Source organism: Dreissena polymorpha, unplaced genomic scaffold (assembly GCF_020536995.1).
Source record: "Dreissena polymorpha isolate Duluth1 unplaced genomic scaffold, UMN_Dpol_1.0 chrUn006, whole genome shotgun sequence".
Taxonomy (NCBI): Eukaryota; Metazoa; Mollusca; class Bivalvia; order Myida; family Dreissenidae; genus Dreissena; species Dreissena polymorpha.
Genome location: NW_026273320.1, coordinates 273,175 through 301,056, shown reverse-complemented (window position 1 = coordinate 301,056; position 27,882 = coordinate 273,175). Strand labels below are relative to the sequence as shown.

The 27,882-nt window shown below is 32.8% G+C and overlaps 1 protein-coding gene across 3 annotated transcripts; it reads right to left on the bottom strand.

Moving 5' to 3' along the window:
- Positions 1 to 1,211: 1,211 nt before the first annotated feature.
- On the bottom strand, positions 1,212 to 25,993 carry LOC127863357 (DNA-directed RNA polymerases I, II, and III subunit RPABC3-like). 3 transcript variants are annotated; one of them, XM_052402826.1, is made up of 4 exons: positions 25,713 to 25,993; positions 21,877 to 21,960; positions 19,146 to 19,320; positions 1,212 to 3,841 (listed from the first exon to the last, which is right to left on the bottom strand). In XM_052402826.1, exons 1-4 carry the CDS (start codon positions 25,783 to 25,785, stop codon positions 3,724 to 3,726), a joined length of 450 nt encoding a protein of 149 aa, XP_052258786.1. In that variant the 5' UTR covers positions 25,786 to 25,993; the 3' UTR covers positions 1,212 to 3,723. The 3 variants fall into 3 exon arrangements, with proteins under 3 accessions (XP_052258786.1, XP_052258788.1, XP_052258787.1); XM_052402828.1 differs by lacking the exon at positions 25,713 to 25,993 and adding an exon at positions 25,099 to 25,294; XM_052402827.1 differs by lacking the exon at positions 25,713 to 25,993 and adding an exon at positions 23,819 to 23,855.
- Between the last annotated feature and the right edge of the window lie 1,889 nt (positions 25,994 to 27,882).

Sequence of the window (27,882 nt, the reverse complement as noted above, 5' to 3'; positions counted from 1 at the left end):
TTGCTGGTTATTCATTTGGTTTGGTTATTAATTCATCTTTTTTTTCCTTTTTGTGGCAATTTATATACACTTAGTATGTTTTTAGTTGAAAACAAAATGTTTATGGGTGACTTGGCATGAAATTACAGCATATCATACAAATGTCATGTGACACATTATACTGTTTAAAAAACTGTGGAAGTTTTTCTTTGATTTATACAGATTTGTGCTAGTAAAACTTTTCAATGCTGATTAAGTCGTAGAGAAAAGTGTCACATTACCTGTGATGAATAAGTATTAAGATACTGTTTGCAGAGGTTAATTTATTGCTGGAAAGGTTTGGTTATGATATTAAATATATTTGTATGCCCCCAGGTTGGCATATAGCATTTGAATTGTCCGTCCGAAAACTTTAACATTGGCCATATCTTTTGCGATATTGAAGATAGCAACTTGATATTTGGCATGCATGTGTATCTCATGTAGCTGCACATTTTGAGTGGTGAAAGGTCAAGGTCATCCTTCAAGGTCAAAGGTAAAAAAGCAAATCCAAGGGAAGTAATTTTTATAAGGGAAGTAATATTTTTTAAAGGGATATAATAAAAAAATCAATCAAAGCGGCGTAGTAGGGGGCATTGTGTTTCTGACAAACACATCTCTTGTTTTCCAGTGTTATATATACCAGTACATATATAATATATTTTCTTGAATGCGGCAGCCACATGAGACGATTTAATATAAATTTCTGTGTTTCATGGACCAAAAGGCATTAGAAACTTTTAACTTGTGCAGCCAAGTAACCAGTAAGTTGAAAATCTTTTTTAACTGAAGAAAAACACTAGATTTGTCACAAATATAGAGGGTCACATGACAAAGGTTTTGAAATGTAAGCACAGCTTGACGAGCCATGTGATTACTGGTAATGCTATGTGGTATATAACTTCAACTATGCTTTGCATACACATGTTTGACTGGTATGTATGTCTTAAGCGTAATTTCTAGTATCCCAAAGGATAATTAGGCTCCCTTGGTCATAGAACGGTGAATTTAAGCGTATTTTCTGTACCCAGGGTACATTGAAGTATACATAAGAGTATGCAGGGTACTTTAAAGTAGTACCAGAGCCAACAACAACCAATTGAGCAATAATTAGTTATAAAGAAAGCACTACCAATAAATACACTTGGTACTACATAGCAATCGTTTATTAATCCAAATCAACAAACACAGACTTAACTTCCATTTTTATTTTTAAAAAGTGGGTAGCTGTTAAGCCCCATACAACAAAATGAGAATGCAAACTGTACAAGTTTATGAACAAGGCCAAAAGTAACACGAAAATGAACAAAGGTTCCTATTCTGTTTAAAAAACAACAATGTTACATTTTCAATAAGTGAGATGCTTGGTGACTTAATGAAATGGAAATGAAACCATGATGTTGCTAAATGACCTGAATGAAAAATGATAACACTTTACAAGTACCAAATGATAAAAACATTCAAAAACAAAGCTGACAATTCAGATGATTCAAACACAAATTCAAAAAGTGCGACAGAAATAATTGCAATGATGTTTATGATCAATAATTGACAGTTCGCAAAATGCATTATCTGAATAACAGCTCACCAGATTCAGTTTGCCAAACCTGTCAAGCAAAACCTGACGATCCGAATCTATTTTCTTTTTTAATAAAGCAATTGATGAAAAATAACTTTATATTTGTTTAAAGAAAAATGTGTTCTGAAACAGGAACAATTTGTTTAGGTTACTAACTTATTTACAAAACACATGAATTGTTAACTTTTCTTATGATTGAAAATTAAAATACAGCTTTGTTAAAAAGTAAAATTAATATATATATTCATTTATTGTTAACATTGAACAAGCGGTCACCGTGGTGACATATTTCGTATTTCAATACAACATGAATTTTTAGATTGATATCTAATGAGAAAGCATGCCCATTTGCATTAGGGATGCTTCTGAATGTAATGTTATTGGCAGTGATTATCTTTATGCATGTTAGGTGAAAACAATTTGCACCAAAAGAATAAAATGCTTATGATAGAATGATTTTCCCGGAAGCTTTCAAGGGCAATATATTTATTTTTTAATGTGTAATGTCTTTTTACAAAAGAGAAAAATTGATGGAGCAATTATATAAACATAATATATCATACAGCAATGTTAAGTCCAAACTATTTTATGAATCAGCAAAGAAAGCATATTCATGCACATAGAATGTCAAATTGAGGAGGTTTTCACAGCTTATTAAAAATATAATTGAAATAACCCAAAAAGCTCATATCTGATAAGCCAAAAAGCTCATATCTGATAAGCCGAAATGCTCATATCTGGTTAACCAAAAGCTCATCTCTGGTATGCAGCATGCTTGCTATAAACAAGTATGCAATCTTTTATAAATGTAATACTTTACCAAAATTGTGAAATAAAATTACCAATCACTTATTATAGAAATACTGACTATCAAGAAGTATTCTATTTAAATCAACAAGTTGTTACTCCTATTTCCAGGATGCTTTAGATTTACATCCTCCTCAAATTGATACAATACAGACTGCAAGATAACAACATGCACATTTTGGAGCAGTTTCACATGATGTCAAACTAACCAACTTTAAATGGCATTCTCTGCAGTAAGCTTGTCAATAATGATACAATATCCATTCATTTGGACACAATAAACCCTTACGAACGTCTCACACACAAAAATGTTAAGTGGCATAGAGTATAGTACCAGGGGAAAATAAACAAATTTATTGCAAATGTTCATGCTTTGAACGCTGATGAGAGTTGCAAATCACCGCTTCAGTCAGTAAGAGGCAATGATGAATAGGAGACCAAAAGGTTTCACCTAGTACTATACAAAATACCGTTGACTATAATTCACTTGAAAACAATGACAAAATAAACAAGTTCACATTGGAAGATACCTGCAACAACGTCATAATATACCTGTATCACAACAGTCCTTCCAAGAACATAAGAAAAAGTATTTTAATTGACATGAACAAGTTTAACTAAAAATTAATTAATTGTGAAAACAATACAGAAGTGGAAAAATTGCTCCGTTTATGGGATAATCACTGAATCTGTTTTCATTATATGATCTAAAAAAAACTTGGCAAAATAAGGAAATATGTTAAGAAAAAAAATCATTCTGACAGCACGGTTAACATGGAAAAACAGCCGTTGAACAAATATCAAACAATTTAAATGAACAAGTCCCTTTTAAACAATACCTGAGAAGAACTTTCTTTTTCACAGCAAACACACTTTGCACTTATACATAATCAGTGTTCGCTTTGAAGTCGCAAGAAATAAAATAAAATATTGGAAATTTACGATGTTGATGGTTTTATTCATTCACATACACTTTATTTATTTGAACGCAATAACATTAAGTTATACAGTCTCATGCCAGAATGTTTAAGTCAAGGACATAAAAATAATTTGCGCATTAAATCTTGCCAACAAAAATGAACTTTTAGACAGTTAATAAATCTTAACATGTACATGTTTGTCACATGCTTCACGTAAACATGACATAATTTATCATACACCACAATACATTCGTAGCTCCACCTCTCTCACAACCATTCTTAACTAATGAAATGCCTCATAAGACACCCCTCCATGCACAACCAATCAGATTCATGGAAACATAACCATTCAAATCCTTTCATCCAATCAAATCCCAGCTGCCTGAAGGTGTCAGCCAATCAGAAGGCCAGTTTCTTCATGAGCAGGTACACAAAGGAATCCACCTCAAAGCCATGCAAGTTGTTGGCATCTCCCTGTAGCCTCATCAGCAGACCCCCATATGACACATAGGCTGCTCTGAAAATACAGAAAATACAGAACATTTACATGTGCACGATTTTTTTTTAATACCAGGTTTTATTTCTGTAGTTTCTGCAAAGGTTTTCTGTAAACATCGAAAGTAAGTTTAGTTATAATTGTAATTTTGTGCAAGTGGCTGCTTCTTTTCTGAAACAGTAAATAATTAAAAGAAACAGTCAAGAATATCTGTATTCTCTAAAACTTCTTCAACCTGAAAATAAACAGCTATAAATATGACTATGAAGAGAATTTAAATTTGTTTCCTTTTATAATATTATAGGAAATTAGTAGAGAAGTTTATTTTTCACTCGTTTGACCATCACCTGATAATATAGAACATTTAACATACTTCACTAACTACACTAACATGTTATTTTGATGAATGAGTAATGAGATGAGGAAAGACAACAACAAAATGAAATGGTGCATTCAGAGATAACTGGCTCAGGTCCATTTTCATCCTGCAGAAATATCCTTCTGTTGTCCATATTCCAAATCCATCTCCATCAAAATGACCCTAACGTCCCTTTCCTTTGGACAATATCTTCATCCATGTCCAATACAAAATTCTTCATTTTCTTTTGTTGTGTTATCTACATTTTTATCCTCTAATGTTCTGCTTGAACTTTTCCAATCTTATTCCTACAAAATTCCAGTCATCATATCCGTCCTTTTTCTTTACTTTCCTCCTGGATACAAATCTAATATTCTTCTTTTTCTTATTCTTTTCCAATTTATTCCTCCAAAATTACTTTCCATTTCCTTATTTTCCTTTTGGATAAACATTTCAAATCTTCCTATTTTATTTGTCCATTTCCTCCAAAATAAAACCTTATTTCCTTTCCCCATTTTATCTTAATTTTTTTTCAATAAGACCCATCTTTCCAATTCCTTCCATTTTATTATATTCAATGCACTTCTTTTTCGCTCCTTTTCTTACACAAACCTTCCTTCCATATTTTCTTTCAGGAAAAATTATGTCTATGCTCATCTGTGTCTTAGACAATATATGTACTACACATTTTTACAAAATTTAATTATCAAAATATTATTTTTTACAATAGACCTTTAAAGTCTTTTATTAAAGTTTTGTTTCCAAAATGTTCCAAAAACTATACTTAACAAAATTTTATTAACATTATTTGTATTAAAATAAAAATATATTATTATGTCTATTTTAGTTATTATACCAGTCCAAAGAAATTCATGCTATCATTTTCACCAACATTATAGCGTTTTACCAAGAAAAAAAAAGTACTTAACAAAATTCAGCACCAAAAATATCTTTTATATATTTTTAGACTTAATATTCAAAATAATTTTTTAAAAACACACTTATACTGTCTTAAAATTTAATTATCATTTTCAAAAGTATCAAAAAGTAATAATCATTTCTTTTTTAAATTATTATAAAATTTATTTTGTAAACATTATTTGTACTATAATAAAAATATATTATAATGTCAATGTTAATTCGTATCCCAGTACAAAAAGTCACATAATTTTCACCAAGATTTTAGCGTGTTACGAAGACAAAAATTATTCCATTACAAAATTTAGCATAAAATACATTTCAATCATACAATTTTTGTTGCTAAAAATTCACATACAAATTTACTGTAAAAAAAAACAGCAACAAAGACCAAGTAAAAGTTTTACACGTTCAATTTAACAGAATGTTCATGAAAATTAAATTTACTGTCAAACATGTAAAATGATGTATGGTCAAACGAATGCAACATTAAGAGTGTCTTGTAAATAACACTTCATCAAAATCCGCTGATAAAAAATTGTTAATTCTTTTATAATACTAGTATTTAATACATACTAATTTTGGGCATCAAAGGATCTTATAAATGAACAGATAAAATTCAACAAGCACATGCAAACAAGTGCCAGAAAATCTGGCACTATACTATTGTCAAAGCCAAAATAGGACAGAGTTAATATTGAAATGGACAATACACACAGATAACTGTATAATGCATTCATTTAATTCCATACATCCTTTCTCATACCAATATATCCTAATTGCGAATTAATTTCTTAAGAAGCAAGGAATGAGAATTATGACAGAAAAAAGATATCTGCAATTTTTTCCAGTTAAGCAAACAGAAGATAGATTTAGAAAGCTTTACTTCGAAAAGTTTGTAACACATTTTTCTATAATTGTTTTGAAAGGTTTCCAAATACGAATGTGTTGTTTTTTTCTTGTTTTTTCGAATGTTACTGTCGTTAGTGCGGCATGTTTTTTTGGAATGCGGACAGTGGTTGTACAACTCCCTTGACAACCAGCTAACCACACTGCCATAAAACATTGCCATGGTTACCAAAGAATTCCAGCGACTGCATGTTTATATTTAGTAATTTCAATTCCTTTTACCATTGTTCCGTTGACTAATAGTCATCATAATTCCTTTGCTTTATTTTAAAACACTTTGTTTAATCCTCTAATTTTCAACACAAAAGTCCAGATCCAAAGCAGGTATTTTTCCGAATTCCCTATAGTTCTGAGCCAACTTTATTTTGTTCATTTTTGAATTGTGTAGGATAGATGGATGGAAAGCATGAATGACGCATGAATGCATGATACAGGTGACAAATCATAGATAATAGATACAAATGTATCACATATACATACCAGCATACTAATACAGGATAGCAATACAGGTAGCTGTAAACAAATATCTTGAACACTATCAGGCATGAGTGTCTTAAAGCACTTTTTATCATGAAAAAAGTTGAGAGATTTTCTTAATTTAGTCATCTTTCTTAAAATTAAAATGATATACAAAGTACCAGTGTATTATTTTGATATCTTAATAATTTTAAGCAACAATGTTTATTCCATTTAAATCTATTTAGATTCTTTCTTTTCATTGCATAATAAATTAAATTAAGTTCCATCAAAATCATACTAAACATTATAAAGTTTATTTCATTTGAATGAAAACTTTTTTTATAATATTCAAGATACTTATATGGAAAAGTATTTCAAGACAATGCTGCTTTCATCTGCATATAGTACAACAAAATGAATAATAATACGATTCCGTTTTAAGTGATACACTAAGTCTGTTTGCACATTCTTTTTTTCATAACGAAATATATTACTGAATTAAGCAAGTTCACTGCATCTGACAATGCACAATTACCATATAAACTGTGTGCTATCACATGGCATGATATAAATAACAACGTAAAGAGGCAAAAAAGAGAAGGTTAAAAGGTGACCAACACATGACAATTTTAAGATTTAAACAGAACATTGGTAACTTTTGTAATTCAAATATACATGCTGAGCCTTAATCATCAGTCATGTGAGACCAACGCTACGTCAGACAAGAATTCTGACAAAAAAATGATTTTGCTGTTCTAAAAAAGGCCTGTTTCATTATAAATGGAATACTGTTGAAGACAACTGACATCTTTTATCAGTCTTTATTTTATAACGAATAAATCTTTACTTATAAGACGGCATGTAATCATTTTAGAATTTTCGCTATCTAGAAACTGTCTAGTTTACTATTAAATCTCTTAAAGAATGATGAGATATATATAAAAAAAATTGTACAAAAATATCTTTAAAAATTCTGCTGTGTTGTGTCATGCTCTTCAAATCAAAACTCAGCATAAAAAAATATTACCTAATACAAACAAAAATATATATATTACTACAATATATACATTACTACATGTTAAAGGAATGGTTACATAGAGAAAGCATGCAAAGGCTATATTAATTCAATTAACAAAACTATTAGCAAATTCAGACAGATACATGCAATGAAAGCGCAACCGCAGAGGCGCCCTTTAAGAGTACATAGGTAAGTTAGCAATCTTCACCGTTAGCGATAACGACAACGAAAAGGTTACTGGGTTACTACGGCAACAAAAGGTGTTAGTTCTTGCCGACATCGCATACCAGATAATGCATTTACATCCATAGGTCAGTGTAACTGCACGTCTGATATGGATGCACAACAAGAGAAAGCGGGCTGGCAACTAAGGCATTCTTGTACATAAGAAAGAAATACTACACATTTGGCAGAAATTCAACTGAAGCGTACATAATTCTACAGTTTAAAAATCAAAATAAAACCAAGGGTGGCGAAATTTACAATTGTCTAACTTGTCGGAACTTAAAATTGCAATTTGCATTTTGTCTGTAAATCAATTATATTTCAGAGTCTGGAAATTTTTTAATTGTCTACATATACATATGCTCTGAGACAATATGGACAAAAGTTTTGATTTCACCACCTATAGAAAGTATAATTGAGAATAAAATAAGACTACAATATTTGGATGGAATAAGCGATCCATCAATTTTTATATATAATAATTATACTCTTGCACTATTTGGTAATAAAAAGAAAGTTAAATTATAACCTTTTTTTATTTAAAATTTAAATTTTGATGAATGTCAGTGAAAATCTATATATGCATCAGGTTTTGTTTTATATTATCATATGCTTCATCACAGGAGCTTCCTAAAATGCATTACAAAATCATTTGGAAAAATCAAGACAAATTTCCTACTTAAAGAAGCATAATTTTATGTTATACAGATTATATGTTTAGGTGTAATTAATATAAACATCAATATTAATAATTGTGGTAAAAATAAATTTGTAAAACAAAATAATTTTTTTTTAATCTGAAATTTTTATTAAGTTTTAGACGCTTTTTAAAATGTTCATTGTTGATTTGGCTTATTGTTGGAAACTGTTTTTTCTTCCAAGATATCTTTTATATTTATACCAATATTATATTGTTTCTATAATTTTGCATGTACATGCTAAGTTATGTCTATGAGAATAATTTGTATCGGTAAATATTGTATTCAAAACTGAATTTGTTTAAACAAAGTCTACTTTGTTCTTACTTAATGGGTAATCTATATGTTGCATGTATGGTCAAGATAAATATCAAGTTCCTTTATTAATTTTGAATAGTCTTTTGTTTAACAGCTCAACTATGCTATACTTGAATAGACAAAAGAATTTCTGTACAAAGATTTTAGCCTAATCATAAGTAGAACCTTTTGCCAAAATAGTCTTAAATTGGAAATTTTTAAAGACTAATCAAATGCGCAGTTTGCTTGAAACAAAGTAATACTGCTTATGGTTTTGAAATGTCATTGTGGAATGAAATGGTTGTCTTAACACAATGTTGAACAACAATTAATAAAACCAAAATTGCTGACCATAGCATATTTAATCAACTGTTCAGTAAAAAAAGCTTGACACACTAACAGTTTTGAATTGTATTTTGCTAGCACTGGCATACTCTTATATGAAATGAAATATTTTCTATGACAGCTATAAATGTCTGTGGTAATAAATAACACAACAAGCATAAGCTCTGGCATAATTTGAACATGAAACAAACATGCAGAACAAAATACACAGGTTATATACTAAAACAAAACCCATCACCACAAATTGAAAGACAAACAGATTTATTGAATAAATAAAACTAAACAAATAATACACTCTAAATATTCATGCATATCTTATCAAACATATTCAGTGAACTTGCTTAACTCAGTAGACAAATAACCTTTGTCATGGTTATGTCTTACAAATATACCATTTTAATATGTCCTTACATAAAAAATATCTACTTATCTTTGTGTGCTTATGTCCTTTCACAGTAAATTACAGAAGCCCCACTCACATGATTTAGGACAAAAAGCAGTAGATAAAAAGAGCACAAAAGTAGTTACAACACTGTAAATCACATGACAGAATGAAAACATTCAATCAAAAGTATACAAAGCACACTTTCAGATCCACCACCAACAAAAACTGTGCCTGTAAAATAATGAAAACACAATATTAGAATATCTATATTTTATAAAATCAATAAAATCAGAATGTAATGAACATCCTTCAATCCTACTGTCATAATAGCAATATATGTATCTTATTGGCAAGCTCAGATCTAATTCTGTTCAAGGTAACATTTAACAATCACGAAATATTGTTGATAATTGTATTAATGCACATTTGTCCACAACCATGGTCGACTTTAGACTAAGAAGCCACCAATAAACCAACAGTTACCTTATGAGTGTATGCATGACGGAGCACATGTAGACTGTATTGTAACCAAACCTCTGGCACATGATCAAGTTCTTTTCATGCTGATTTGAAAAATCTTCAACAGATCATGACAAGCAAAAAATTACATTGCCTGATTTAGAGAAGAGCAAAATTATCCCTCTAATAGGTATGAACAAGTTATTAAATTTTGTCAATAAAAAAGTATATAATTTAAGAATATATTATACATAATAATTATGTATTGTATATAAGATTAAGAAATTTATAATTGCGCAGTTATAAACCTGTAATCATTCATAGGAGACCCCCTTCATCAGCATGAATCATTGCCAATATTAACGCATAAAGGATTGCAAGCATGTGACTGACATTGCCATGTTCCAAATCAGATCGTTAAAAGCATACAGTTCAATCAATGAGCACATTATTGATTAGTTCCCGGTGAACAAGGTTAACACTGCTCCTCTCATGTTAGGTCTACCTGCACGATTGGCAAATAAACCTCACACCAGTATTTGTACTGAAATGTGAATGGACTTGTAGCTTCATAAGCTTTATATGTTCTAGCAGGTTCAATGAATTATTGACAATTAGAGTTGCTCCCCTTAGCATATTGCTCTGTCTATTTGAAGTTAAGATATATAGTGCAGTAAGTCCAAGTATTTATTATGTTAAACTGCTGTAATAAATCCTGACACTATTGGTATCTATGTTTAAACTTGTATAAATGACAAGACATAAAAGTTTTATCATTAGATATGACATTTTTTTACTGCAGTTATTTATAATTGTTGCACAACTTAAATACTCAATTTTTTGATAATGTTATTCTTAATATAGAAATATTATGTCAATGTTGTGGATCCCAATAATCTTTTTCTAACGCACGTCTAATATGAGCCATGTCATGCAAAAATGGGCCTTATGCCAATTGCAGCCAGTGAAACTCAAGACCAACCTATATATTCGCTCAGTCTGGTCAGGAGCTGCTTTATCCACTAAAGGGATCACGAAAACTGCCTATTTCTAAAGTGCACACTGGGCAGGAGATACACTGGTTACATATGGCATTAGACCCATTTTTGCATGACACTGCTAATATTTTGTATTTTAAGAACCTATTCACCACTCAGTGACAATGAATTATACGGGCAACCTCAGTACTCAGCAACTACTGGCACTTAAATGAATGACAGACCAAGATTGATGATGTTAACTTACTAAAGACATGCACCCTCACCATTCAATTGAAGTCAAATTATGAACACATCACTAAAATCAGTTTAAAATTCTTCCTATTTTTGTATCAAATTTGATAGTGAATATACACTCATTTAAAAAAAAAAAGTTGCTTGTTTAAACAAGAAACCTTCGGAGATGGGTGATGCTCCCCAAAGGTTTTTTGTCACAATATTGCACTATATATTCAGATAAAAGGGGCATCTTGAGGGGCATAACTTTGGACAAAATAATACGATGGATGGTTTAGCAACTAAAAAATTTCAAAGGGCCATAACTCTCTAAATAAATCATCTAACCAGAACCCACAAATAACATGCGCATCTCCTCAAGGTAGTTAAGCTTCTCATAAGAGGCTTCATTGAATTCCAGTCAGTAGTTGGGGGGACAAGAATTGCACTATATGTACAGTTTATAGAAAATTTCAAAGGGCCATAACTCTGTGAAAAATCATCCGACCAGAACCGGCTGATAATATGCACATCTCCTATTGGTAGTGAAGCTTCCCATAAAGTTTAATTGAATTCCAGTCATTAATTGCTGAGAAATAGCCCGGACAAAAATTGTGCATGGACGCACGGACAGATGAAGCCGCAACTATGTGCTCCCCCCAAAACTTTTTGGGGAACATAAAAAAACACACACACAGGCTGAATAAGCTTAAAGAGAGTGGGCTGATGGGTAGATTGTCGAGTTGTTTATTGCACTTACGTGTAGCCATATAATAAGATTTCACCAGTTACTATCATATGGCCCTATGGCTTAAGTTGCACAACATCATTCATCAGTATATTTACACAAATAAATATTTGATACAAGCCCATAGATCAACAACTCACAGTACCTAAATCACATCAACATAAATAAGCTGGTAAAAACATAAAAAATAGATTCTATTTACTTGAACACCTAAGTAAAACATATAAGTTGAGTAAATTTGAATGCAAACAAACAAGAAAATACAAGATTGAATTTAATGAATATGAATAAAAGGCATTTTGAAATTCACCAAAAACTGTTCACAAGAACTCGTACAGAAAAACATGAAGATTACATAAGGAAAACAATAATTCTAACTGAACATAATATTTCATGTACTTTAAGATCACAAAATCTCCAACAGTTTAAGAAATTACTTTATACCAACCAACAGTCCAAGAATGTACATAATACCACCATTGGTTGTGTTGACTCTGCATATTTGATCTGATCACAGTTATTAGTAAGCCAGCCAATTTCTAAAGGTTTCCAGTCTTTTACTCTGATAACAATACTTTAATTTGCGCAATCTTTGTTGGACCCAATTTCTGTATTTACCTACAGATTTTGTGGTATGTATAAATGGCCGGTCATGCCAGGACATGATTCAATACATGATATTTATCTTGTCTACACATGACAGATCCTGTAACAAGGAACTTTCATAAATGTTTGATATTACCGTATACTCAACATTCCTCACATTTCTTAGATTCCATTATTTACATAATTTTACTCACAAAAACTCAAAACGTGATAGACGATCTTCCGTCTTAATCCATAATATGTTCAAATGAAGTGTACAGTTTCGCATTATTTCAAAGGAATGAACTGATACCAAAATGTAGAACTAATATTTTATGAAAAGAAACAAGAGGGCCATGGGGCCTAAGGCGCTCATCTGAGCCCCCCCCCCCGGGGACCATGTTTTTCAAAACACCGGAACTATTTTCATACTTGTCCAAGATATAATTGTGGAACATGTTCTGATCATTTTTCATGAATATTGGACAATAAATGTAGCCTCTAGAGTATTAACAAGGTATCCATAACCATTTAAAAACTCAATCAGCCCAGATATCATTAGAACCAATATTCTGACTACGTTTCATGAAGATTGGACTAAAAATGTGACTTCTTAAGTGTTAACAAGGTTTTACTAAAACCATACATGGACAAATGCCCCGTCCCCTGGTGGTCATGTTTTTTTCTACAGAATGTCCCCATTTTCGAACTCTTCCAAGACTGGGACACATGTTCTGACCAAGTTTCATGAAAAGTGTACCAAAAATGTGACTTCTAGAGTGTGAACAAGGTGTTACTTTATCCGTATAGACAAATGCCCTGCCCCCTGTTTTTCCATTGACCAGAACTATTTTCGTTCTTGTCCAAGATATCATTGTGGCACATGTTCTGACCAAGTTTCATGAAGATTGGACAATAAATGTAGCCTTGAGTGTTTTTACAAGGTAAATGTTGACGACCCATGATGGACAAAAGGCGATCACAAAAGCTCGATCACGCATGAACATGTTGTGCTCAGGTGAGCTGAAATTGCTTTTCAAACAGGCTAATTAGGGAGGATACTTCATTCTGTATGGATTTTTTTTGTTTTGTAAGTCTCTTTTAAATGAATATCAAGTGTAGGTGGAAAGTTTGTCCCAGATTATCTTAAGCTTGGTTTACTGTGAGCCTGGTATGAACTAAGTGCACTTACGGTACTCTTTACAGCCCGAGTCCAGAGGCAGCACAACTTTCGCCTCTATAGAAACTACACCATTAATAATTAACAAAGTTTTATTATCTGAATGGAGTTTTTATTTTGTTTGGTAAGATATCTATCAGAAGCAACTTCTGCAAAGTGTGAGTTTTAAAAGTATTTGTGGACTACGGCATCAAGACTAATTCAACCCATACATTTGAGGCTTCATACCCTCATAACTAATGCTGTATACATCAGCCGAAATGCCACATAATAATGCTGATCCACTAAATGCTTGTGTGAAAGTCATTAACCTCAGCATGTGTACACATTTATTCCCCATTCCCCTGTGCTAGACAACAGGTAAACTGGAGATACATATGCATACCAGCTCCTACATTCACATCTATATGATAATAGGGGGGGGGGGGGGCATATGATCAGCCTCACTTTGCTGCTGACATAATCTTTGTACATGCCAAATCAACACCCCTCTTATCACTACAGGCAACTGGCAAACAGAACCAGAAGACAACTGAAAATCATTACAGATGATTAACAAACTCCATTAACGGCTGCTGATACCAGAAGTACACAAACGTATATTTTTCCCCATGCTTATTTTCTGGTCAATTTGAAATGAATGTGAACCAATTGTTTTGTTCTATCTGGAATCTGGATCAATAGTAAACTCTATGCCAGTGTTGAGAGAATGGAATGAAAATGATGATCAGCTAAAATTAGTGATTACATAATACTTCATGTACACATATCCACCAAGTAAACAGAAATTGTTAAGAACACTTTGTGATCAACAAATTTGAGAATTTTCTCTTATGTTGTAAACTGCTTTGCCAGTTTGAATAATGACTCACAGATCTGATGCTTTTATTATTGTCCAATTCAGCAAAAACCGCCAACAAGCAGAATTAACCATTATGGAGGTGATGGCCCAAGTCAAGAAAGAGCTAGAAATGCATAACTTTTCACAGTAGACCATTCAAGCGCCTGTTTGACAAGGTCATTGACAGCTTCTCTTTTCACTGATGTTAATGTCTGCCACAAACTTGGTTTTCTGGGTTTTGCCTTTCACCTCCCTCTAATGTCTTCATCAATTGTATGGAGCTCATTTTGAATGGTAAATGCTTACACCAGCCTGTTCCCAGTAAATTTCAGTCTTCATCCATCCTATGCAGCTAATCTTGAATGGTAAAAGATACCACCAGCTGTGTTCACAGTAAATTTCAATGTAAACACAGAATGGTACCCTACACCACCCCAAGAATGTTTATATTAATTATCCCTCCTATCTGTTTCTTTTGTTGAAGACTTTGTATCAAATGCAAAGTCCACTTCCAGCTCCCATGACCTCTCAGGACTCTACTTAAATCGCCATTCTCATCCACGTCAGTCTCCATCACATGGATTCAAACTTATGTTCAATTGAAACATAGAATTTGTCAATAAGAGACCTTCACTGTCCGGTCTTCCTAGGTGTACTACGTTGTTCCATTTTCTGGGTAATGCAGACATTTGCATATAGACAATGGCATAAGTTGGTATGGATACAAATCATTTTCAAGTAGAGCACTAACTTTCTCTTAAGTTTTGACTTATCATTATGGTTAAATGTTTTAAGGAACATTTCAAGCACAAACTTTCTCTGAAGTTTTGACTTATCATTATGGTTAAATGTTTTAAAGAACATTTCAAGTACCTACCTTTCATATCAACAAGTACATTTACAGGTATCCATATGTCATCGTCTTTTTTTCCTTCTTGAATGACCTGTGATCATCTTCCATTGACAGGTACAAATAATCATTTCTCCAATTGTTTCCGTTTTTCAGAATTTGTGTTGAATACAAAGGAAATTATTGCCTGCAAACATTTGCCAGGTAAAACTAAATCATAACACACCACTTGTGCAGCGATATTTTAAAAAACACAACATGAAAATACCTTGACTTACTACATCAGTAATTTAATATTTTTAAACTTAAATGCAAATGCATTAAATTTCCTTACCAACAAAATATGAGGCAAAAATATGTGTTTTCTTCCAAACAATAATTATTATTTACCCATCCAACAAAATAATAGCGATTACAAAGACACCCCATGTGGTGCCCATGACATCACAAGCAAAGTAATAAATATTTCAACCAATTTGTTACATTAACAACATACCGGGTATGGCAAACTTGGTAGGCCATAATGACATACGAGTGTCTAAAGAGATGTTAGCACAAATAATCTCTGAAGAATTCACACAGAAGTGTAAGTGTATTGGCACAAAAAGGGGGCAAGACATGCTCACCTGAGCAGGAAATTTATATAAGTTTCACGATAAAACGGCTCAACAACTGGCCACCATATTTTGAACAAACACAAAATCAATTTCGATCTCAGTCCAGATCATATCATATCAACACATTTGTTTCATGATGAGTGTGATATTTGGAGTGTTCAAATGGTTATAGTCAGTTAAGGAAATTTGCCCTGTCTCAAGGCAGCCAAATGCAGTATATTTTCAATGAAATCATATCTCACTCCAGCAATAAATTTGACCTCAAGTGTTCACACGTTTTTTTCTTTAATTGAACCTAGTGTCCTAGTTATTAACACAAAGTGACCCAGTTAGAAACTCAGTTTAGATATAATTGGAAAACATGTTCTGCCAAAAGTTTAATAAATGTGGCATCTAGAGTGTTCACAAGCTTTTTCTTTCGATTGACCTAGTAACCTAGTTTTTTATTACATGAGACCTTTCAAGCTCAACCCAAATATCATGGGGACAAATGTTAAGACCAAGTTTCATGAAGATTTTAAAATAAATGTGGCCTCAAGCTTGCAAGCTTTTTCTTTAATTTGACCTAGTGACCTAGTTTTTGACCCCTAGATAGCCAGTTTATAACTTAACCAATATATCGTTTGGAGAAATGTTCTGGCCATGTTTTATGAAGAATGGGCAATACATGAGACCTGTGTTCACAAGATTAATGTTCACGAGGGATGACACATAATGGACAAAGGGCAATCAGAAAATCTAACCATGTGCTTATTATGCTCAGGTGAGCTAAGATATGCAAGAAATACAGGTAACACCTTGTTCTTATCTTCATGGCAAATCCAGTGACTTGAAATGCGCTAAAGCACAAGTCCCTGATCTACTGTACTGAGCCATACAGCTCCCAAACTTCATATCAACATGAGAAAAATTGCTGATAACTGAAATCATAACTTCTTCTTACATATAACATTAAGATTGAATGTAGTCACTACACAAATTGTGTGCACTTTATGCTGAAAATGTGTTTTTTATATTCTACAATAGCAAGACATATTACTATTTGTATAAAAGAAGTTCTCATAATTGAGAAATATTGAGAATTGCATGCCATATAGAAACAGTTGTTATCATGTTTGCGAACATGACTGCATGACAATATTAATACAATCAACATAAGAATTAGGGACCTTGCTTGTACATTTTAAATTTCTCTCAAAACTTAATGTGAAATGGTGTCCTCCTAATGCCTTTTAATTTCCCCTCGATTACAGAATACTTTGCATACAACATGCTGAATGAAAAAAACTTAAACTTCTAAAAAACAATAAGGAATCAATTATGCATGGACTTATTTAAAATAAACTCCCTAGAGAAACATAAAATAGAAGGAATGGGTAAAAAAATAGGCTGAAACAAACTCAAGACAAATCTGCTTTGCATTATTTATCAAATGATTTTTTAAATATATAAGAAAACAAGTCAATGGAAAAATAATACGTAACTTAAAGAAAATAAAATGTTTTAAACGTTGAGTAATTAAGGTTTCTCATTTACTTACGTTAATTAAGGTTTCTCATTTACTTACGTTAATCACAAATTCCAAATCAACACCTCTGGAGCATTCACAAACAATTGGAGAAATGTGACAGCTATTCCACAAGATCAACTACACTAGAGGGACTATACCAACCCACCCCCACCATATCCGTAAGGATGTATGAGGCAACCCAAGAGAGATGACTGTTCATCCAAGAACAAATTCCCTGATTTAAACCACATGGTGCCACCAGAATCCAAGAGGCATTCCTCCTAATCAGTTATAATCAGGTATATGTGAAACAAAGACACTCTATGCTGGCACATTTACAGTCTTTTTCTCGGAAGAAAACTTCTCTGATTAATGTACCTGTATATACCTCTATGCAACATGTGTTTTCGTAATTGACCCCACTGGAAAACCAATGTTTCAGAATTGTTAAGTTACAGCAATTTGTGTTTTACCTACTCAGATATTGCTAATAATGGATCATCAGGTATGAAACCATTATGATGCAGGAAAAAAGAAAATAAAGAAATTTCATTATAAAATGAACATTTTTATTTCATGTCTCACACTTTTTCACATGAATGAATAAACATGCACAGAAGAAATAACAAGGATGAGTAAAGTTTGTACAGAAAGTAAAAGCGACAAATGTTTTATATGAATTGCCCGTGGGTATTTTGTGGGATTACAAATAATATTCTTGGTGGCTGAGCTTGCCAATAGGACTAAATACCTGCATACCTGGCTTCAATGCATCACAAAAACTCACACACATACATACACACAGCGCACATTTATAAGAGGCCAGATGAGCAAGATGTGAAGAAAACATAAGGTACGTCATGGGAAAACTGGGCTTACAGCATAAGCGTAAAGTAACGTACAAGATTAGACTGTGCAGTCCACACAGGCTTATCTTGGATGGTGATTTCAGCTGTGACCAAATTTTCTTTTACAAAAGACTTCCTTAAACAAACAGTTCCATATAAACAGAAAGTGTCCTCTCAAATTAGCAGACAAATCAGGAATGGCACTTCACGTACATGCAGTATGCCTAGTTTTCCCAGACAGCGTTTGATTTCTGAATCATCAAAATCCTGAGCATCTACACTGCTATAGGTTAGGCTCAGAAAGTGTTTCAAAGGTAGATTTATCTATCTTATAAGTATAGGTATAAAAAAAATCTGCACCAATGTCAGCAAAAACAGGCTATTTTGACCAAAAATTCAATTAATCCAAATCCAAACAAGAAACATCTAATTTAATGCTTAAGAAGAAATTCAGTGACTGTTACAATGTTGAAATAAAGCCATTTTACAGCAGTGGTGGTACTCGAATCGACAAGCAATATTCAAACATAATTGAAAGTGTACACACAAATAATTCATGGTTAAATTTCTAACAGTGCATAGGATAATTATTGAAAGGAAATGTATATACACAAATATATTCAAAGAAATTAAATATGCTTAAGCACTTTCAATATTTTAATACCCAGTTTATTTAACCATAAATAAAAATATTTTATTTTTAAATATTTACATGTTCTTTTTTATATTAAAGTTATTTACAATATTCAGTGACGCAAATGCCTTCAAAATAGACCCAAATTTCTAATATATCTGATCTCCCACAGATTTATCTCATCTAGCTCACAGCACAGCACAGCTATACACAGCAGCAACACTTACAATCTGGAGGAGTCGGAGCTGGTCTCGTCTCCATCCAGTCTGTACACTTTGCCGTACATGACGTACTCAAAACTGTCAGCGCGTGACGGCCCTGTCTCCACCGGATTGTACTCGTTGTCTGCGGGCGTGCCATCCTCGTTCAATGTTGTGGCTATCACCATGCGAAACTTGTCAGCTGAAATGGATGATACCACTGGACATAACTACACTTGACTGCTGAAATGGAAGACATCAGTAGACATAACTACACTTGATCGCTGAAATGGAAGATATCACTGGACATAACTATACTTGTCAGCTGAAATGGATGATATCACTGGACATAACTAAACTTGACAGCTGAAATGGAAGACATCACTTGACATAACTAAACTTGACAGCTGAAATGAAAGATATCACTGAACATAACTACACTTGACTGCTAAAATGGAAGATATCACTGGACAAAACTATAATTGTCGGCTGAAAAGGATGATATCACTGGACATAATTACACTTCACTGCTGAAATGGATGATATCACTGGACATAACTACACTTGACTGCTGAAATGGATGATATAACTGGAGTGGACATATCTAAACTTGACAGCTGAAATGGAAGATATCACTGGACATAACTACACTTAACTGCTGAAATGGAAGATATCACTGGACATAACTACACCTGACTGCTGAAATGGAAGATATAACTGGACATTACTAAATGTGACAGCTGAAATGGAAGATATCACTGGACATAACTAAACTTGTCTGCTGAAATGGAAGATGTCACTGGACATAACTAAACTTGACAGCTGAAATGGAAGATATCACTGGACATAACTAAACGTGTCTTCTGAAATGGAAGATATCACTGGACATAACTATACTTGACTGCTAAAATGGAAGACTTCACTGGACATAACTTAACTTGTCTTCTAAAATGGAAAATATGACTGGACAAAACTAAACTTGTTGGTTAAAATGGAAGACATCACAGGACATAACTAAACTTGTCAGTTGAAATAGAAGACATCAACGGACCCTACTAAACTTATTGGCTGAAATCAACTGGACATTATTTTAACCTTAATAGTTAAGATACTAATTATGGAAGCTTCTGTAGACCCTTAGAACATCCAATTAAATTAATCACATTTTTAATGGAATCAAGTTTTGAAAGCTTCATTTCCAACCATAAGATACTGATAAGCACCAATCAGCATAAAACCTGAACAGCCTGTAAATTACTCGCAGGCTGGTCTGGTTTTATGCTGGTTGCAAAAGCCATTTTTACTTTACCTTTGAGCAGGAAAGTGTGATCTACAATTTCCATCTGTATTTTTGACCATGTAATGCTATATAACATGTTTACTAGGTAGGTATGTAAACTGATAGTCCACTAACCTAAGTTTTCATAAATTTAACATGGATCTTTTATCCTTCCATCAGTAACAACCAAAACTTTTATACTGTCTATCTTCTAGTGATAGTAATATTTTCTAAAAATAAAATTTCATTATTATACCTCCTTGATTTAACCGCAAGGAAATGTTATAACTTTAACTTCCCATAAGTAGAAAAATCTTACCAATAACAATACACTTAAATCCTTAGACAGTGTACAGGTTTTTTATCACCACAATAATTTCAATGCAATTTAAATCAAATAAATACATGTAAATGATCATAAATAACAAATTAATAATTAATAATTATCCTCAAAATAACGAAATTGACTATCAGTGATTAATAAATTACCTATAACCAATGAGTTTATGTCTAACTACCCAGGTTGAGTGAAGCCCGTAATACAGCAAACCAGTATGTGCAAGTAGGTATGGATTGATATACATACATGTTTGGACATGTTAAAAACACGTCAGTGACAGCTTAAGTCAGCATAGATAAAACGGTGAGGTAAACCCCCACAATATACGACTGTTACCTGATTATGAATGTGTATCATAGAGGAATGTTTAACCTAACCTTGTTTGAACGAACTAAATAAAAGAGCTTTATGTATGGGATTGTCAATTGAGTGGAAAACCATTCAATCTTGATTCACATAAAGCTATGTTTCCTCTCTTCAAAATACTAGTACCTTAAGGTGTTTAAAAACCTAACATTTACAGTTTAAAATGGACTTGTCACTCTCATGCTACCGACATTCAATTTACTTTAAAAAGTCATATCATTCAGACTTCAAAAAATTAACTTGAAATCTAAAAAACAAACTACTAAACCAATCACAACTTCATCAACACTAATTTAATAAATCCTCCAAATACTTCTCAAATTAAAGCGTAAACCCTAGATTTGAAAAATTGCAAAGGAACAACACAAAATGTCACAATGCTGTAATTTAATACAGTACATGCATGGACTAGTTGTCAGAATGGGTGGTAACACAATTGTTGTATTGATTTGAAACAAGCTTTTACCACAGTTATTATAAATCTTAGTGATTTGGCATAAGTTAAAGCAGGCTGCTATTCGAAGCAACAGATCACAGTTCCTATAAAACCCTGATTTTTAATGATATAAAACAATACATTGGATCAGTAATCCGTTACTAATGACAACCCTGTACTTGCATATACTATCTAGCCATGGCAAATGAAGTTGACTACTTTTATTATCATATATCTATCTATATTAACACACCCCCAACAGATAAACCACATTTTGTTACTCTGCACATGAGAAAGCCTTTGTGACTCTTTCCAATAGTTCACCCTCAGTACTTACCTAAATCCATGGGGTAGATCTGTGTGTTCACATCTAGAATCAAGTCCATCTTAAAGGATTCACTCTCACAGAAGAGTCGCGACACTGAAAATACACAAATTATAACAATTGTACAGACTCATTAGAGAAATACAAACCTATGTATTCTATGATGGACAGTACCAACACAGGCCATACAAAACTAGGAACCCAACAATTACACATTTCTATTGTGAATATAGTCAATCCCGACCAGCTACATCACATACCGTACATACACACATTGAAAGTATCAAATACCTAAATACCTGCAATATTTATGATTCAGACATATACAATCAATTGAATGTGCTCATATCTGGTTACAAAACAGTCACATATGACAAGTCTTATGTTTGGGTGATATTAGAAACCTTTCCAAGAGCAAACAAAAGAAAGTTTGTCCCAGGTGGTAAGTCAGTAACCTGAATTATTACTTGAATCACATTACATTAACCTTAACTCTCTCCCATAACCACCCTGCATTAGCCACCATAACAACATTTTTTACAATTCCAAGCCTGCCAGATCAGTCCAACAGCTTCCAAATGAATATCATTGACATTCCATTTGGCTGCAGAGTGGTACATTGACTGGTTAATCCATCCACCAAAACATCTCCAACTGGGGTCACTAACAGTCAAGACTGGCCATTAACCCTTTGCATGCTGGGAAATTTGTCGTCTGCTAAAATGTCGTCTGCTGATTTTCTAAAATTAGCATTTTCTTCAATTTTTTTCAAAGAATACTATCAGTATAGCAAACAGTTTGGATCCAGAGGAGACGCCACGTTCTGTGGCGTCTCATATGGATCCAAACTGTTTGCAAAGGCCTTCAAAATTCAGTTCCAGCGTGGCAATAGAAGCCTCACAACTGTATGGCTATGTTATGTCTATCCTTATTGGTGTTCGAAGGCTTATTGCAAAAACACCTGCTATAATTACTTTCTGTTAAATAATATCTTCTTTCCTATAGTTATTGTCTTGAGTATTACCACCCAAATATCTACTGAATAAAGCAATCAATATAACCATTGTTGCATCAGCTGCATTTGTTACTACTAATCATTTAAAACTGATTAAACCATTTGTAGTTGAAATTAACAGTTAAATTAACACACTCGAGCAACCAGCTTAATTGGACATAATATACTCCATGCACACTTTACTTTATTACTTTATCTCTGTTAGTCTGTTAGTCATTTATGTATAAACATATTCTCGTGAAGAAGTTGCATCATTTGCCACAAAGAAGAACCATTGCAGATTAAGCTACCTTGGCAACAACCAAACACATGGCAAAAACCTATTGACAAATCAAAAGACACTTCTAAAAAATAACATTACTGAAATACTAAGACACAAGGAATACAGAATGACGTCAAAGTTTAGTTTTATGAAAACTTATGTATCATTCATTTCAAGTGATTTATATTAATGTAATATCTCATATTTTGAACATGCTCTTGTCATCATGGCTGTAAGATACTTCAAAACCCTTGAAAATTTGCATTAAAACAAAAATATTCCTTTACAGATGACATGTACATACAAGTTCCTGAATTTTCCAATATCTGATCCACAGGTATTGTACCTGGTTTAAAACCAATCAATATATCGAATGAAAATCTTGCATTTCTATGCTCTACAGCAATTTAGTATTGATCAGGCAAAACACTTAAACCATTTACCATTGCCTTATCAATAAAATTGATATAGAAAGTTTACAAAGGCTTTGCAAATTCTAACATGTTCGAATGTTGCTCAAATGCTTTCAAGGTTTCCAATTTTTCAAAACATTGTCAAGGAGATCGGATCAACTTTCATATATGAGGCTTTTGAGCATTATGGTAAATAGTTTTACAGATGCAGTTAAAAACTGAAGTAATTGTTATAGTTGTTTATATAATACAAAGTTAAGAAACCTTTATTATGCTTACTCCTCATTATAAATAACTACATTTATGGCAGAACAGTTTGACCTCAATGTACCATTTCATCACTTGCACAAGATAACAAAATTGAATACAGGGAATGTGAAAACATAGGCCAATGCAGAAAATTCCCGAGATAACCTTGTGACAAGTTTAAATAGATAACCTGATAATCATATTTGAAACATTATATATCTCACATACAAGGCAAGCCACCGAAGATTAGTAGCATACCATCATATTTAAAAATGTTTGACTACATCAAGTGTATAATAATCTAAATGTTAGTTAAATTAATGAGAAAAAAAACATCAACAAATATGTAAATGCATTTACAGTCACTAACTACTGCTTTGTGGATGAATATCATTAACTTGTGTCATCAAGTAATTCAAAAGAAGTTATTAAAAATAAAATGAAATTAACAAAGTGCATCTTTGGCAAAAAGCGTAAGAGCACACAAAATTAATAATCATTTTGAAACTTAAGTTTCTGATATAAAACCCCATTTAAGACCCAATATTCAAACAGACTTGCAATAAATAGGATATACATTAACTAAAACCACAAATAGTAATTCATATTTTAAAACTTCTATTCATAAAGCTAACAATGGAATTGGAATTATTTCAAAAATTATTATGTACATTGTTCCTATGAACAAAAGAAGTCTACAGTATTATATCAACTCACATCTAAAATAGTTTTGCCAATATAATCATAAAGGATTATATGCCTGATCAAAAACAATGAGATATTATTGAGTCCCAATCTTCCATTGTATTCCATTATATTTATTCACACAATGAACTGTTCTTAATGAGCTATGATTTGCTGTCATGTGTTATTCCTAGCAACCCCTTGACATGACACAACATGTCAAGCAAACCTTTGGAGTTATAAAATGATTGCAATTTTTAAATACAATGCTTACTTTCTAAACACACAGCTGTAATCATATATATTTGCAAAAACAAATGTATGAAAATGTAGCATCAAAACAACTAGACTAATACAATAATGATGTAACATTCAAAATACAAGTCCTGACCTGACTGAGACAACCTATTAATCAATAGATTCGCATGAGGTTCATTAAACACATTTCTATTTCCAACATTTTGAATCAATGCCACATAAAACCAACATCAGTAGATACATATGTAAACATATTAATCAAATGTCATTTGAAGTGCCTCTAAAGAAATGCCTGACTGCATTTCAACAAAGAACATGATTTGGTGGTCTAAGAAGTAATATCAGAAATTTACCTTATTCATTCTCCTCTTCCTCAAAACCATTTTCTAGCAGTTCAGCTAGAGTCAACATCCAACGAAGGTCTTGCAATCTCAGTCTATTGTAAGGCATGATACTGAATAATGACCAGCTCACAACCCTGTCTGCAGAGATGTTATAGCAAGAACACGGGTGTGACTGCTTGATTCTTAAGCTCAAAACTGAATGACTTGATTACCCATACCTACCATGGTTAGCTATGTGTAGGCACATTACAATTGACCAATCACAATCAAGAATGATTGAACATGTCTGAACAAGGTGAAAAAGACCGGTAAAGTATTTACTACTTCCCCAAGATTAGATCAATAATCAATACTGCAGGATATACAATTTTAATTGGTTACCAATTAGGCTCTGGATTGGAAATTAGTGAACAATGTGGCTTATTTATCAACTGCGTTATAATTAGTATGACACAATAATTAATAATCAGGCAAGTTGAGACAAAATGTGAGCACAACATAATGTGAGCACAACAAAATGTGAGCAAACTGTCAAAACCCAGAGTAGTGCTTAGGTAAAAACAGAGAAAGCAATTGTTATTCCTATCGAACCTCAATTGTGAAACAATAATAGTTGTATTTACCTCGGTCAAACTTCTTTCCGTCGGGATCAATGTCTTTGACATCGAATATATCTTCAAATAGGACACCGGCCATTTTTAAAAAATGAGTTAAATGTAAAATCAAATATGAATATGTAATACAATTTGATTTTATTTTAGCCGATTAACTTTTGTGTATCTTATTTGTCTATTTTTAACGAACAAGATTAATTTATTCGGTTAATATCAATAGAAAAACAAAATATTCATGTTGGAACACGATTCGGCCATCAACAGGAAATGAGTAGTAACGATCGATTGTAACTTCCGACGGAGAGTTCACAGGGGAAATAAGAAGGAATGAGACCAGACAGTCTTATATCCCTTGAATCTAATACTCTTCATAAAATTGTTAATCGTATTAACCGGTAGATTTATGTGACTTTATGTCTGCAAATAAGACTGATCGATTTACTGTGGTAATATGTGTTATATTAAGAAAATATTTAAACAGAATAACTCCATTATTGCTACACAGAGTTGCAATTGATTAGCTAAATACTTGTTATATGTAAGTACAGTATATGTAATTCTATTACCCGGTCTATTACACTTTATTGTGAACAGTCTGGCAGTTAGGTCAAGAGTTACCATCATACAATGTCCGCTATAAAAACCCGCACGGTTTCGTGGTCTCATTCGTGTCGTGGATGGTGCACGTGCTTTTTACCTAGACGACCCGATCCCGGCGAACAAGAGCCGGTTTGGCGGTCACACTCACCGGACCTATACCAGGGTACCCCTGCCACCCTCCTCCCGAGCTCAAGCCACACAAAACTTGAAAAATATTTTTAAATAAACATGAAAATCCTCGTCCAACCTTTCGCTTATGTAGTAATTTAACTTGGGTAGGAGTGGTGAGAAACACTCCGGGTCCTCACATAATGCAGCCTCGGGCACGGAAGGACATACACATAAACACTTGGTCTCATTAGTGCAAATTAAAAATGACTCCTCATCAAAAAATACGGATGCAGAGGCATATTTGTAGCAATACTGTTCAAATATGTCCTAAGGACTATTTGCGCACAACGAGGCTCAGATAAAGAGATAAATCTACATTTACCCGTAGATACAGATAAAGTGCCGCTCAACGATAACTTTGTTATGGCTTTATTTTACACAATAGCAAAGATGAAACATTGGATAAGATAATGGGATCACAGACAAATAAAATGTCAGTCTGCAAAAAAATGAACGCCTAATTGTTACACAATAAGTGCCTTATGTTGAATTGCTTATATCGGACTTTGGTTTCGTGGCGATTGTATCACAAAATATGGAATGAAGTTTTTTTCTGAAACGAACACGGCGATCCCTGGGAGATTTGAAAGTTGGCACCGATTTTGTAGCCATAAGCATAAATAACGAATATCCGCCATCGGATTAAACACATGGATGTTCGAAGTTTATCTTTGTTGATTGAAGATGTATAATACTTAAAAAGCATTTATAAAACAATGGTATTAAATTTGCTAGTCCTGCATAACCAACGTAAACTTTACAAACAGATTAAATTCCGAACGAGCAAATGCGCGCACGTGGAGACATGTTTAACATAGAAGCGTATTAGATTGGAGTTATTGTCTGCGTTTGCATGTTCATGTTTACTTACGTTGACTTGCTTTCTGGTGATTAATGATTTTGAACTGTTTCAGTTTTGTCATGGTCATGGCTATAGCTTCATTTAGACTCACTTATCTTAAAAGATTATATAATTCATGGCCATTTTTTTAGTTTAACGGTAATAGGAAATGCTCAATGAACTCGTCGTTTAATTGTTATATGTAAGTAATAAACCGCATTCAGTTCGAATTATACAATTATCTTATAAATATCAATTTATGCAAATAAGAATGATCTATGTGCTACGAGATTATTTATAAATATAAAAATATGTAAAAAAAAAACTCCATAATTGCTTAGCAGGGTTGTCAATATATTTGTGATTCGCGCTTTTTTGTGCGTGTATAGTATTTGTCCAGGCAAGTTGCGCACTCCGTAGACGCACATTACTCCGGAAATTAACGAGCACTATACATGTTGTCTGTTATGAACAATACACCAATTTCGAAGTAAACCCACTATTTATAAAAAAATATATATCATTTTATCCATTAACGACCAGTCTATAGTATTTGTTCGAGAGTCT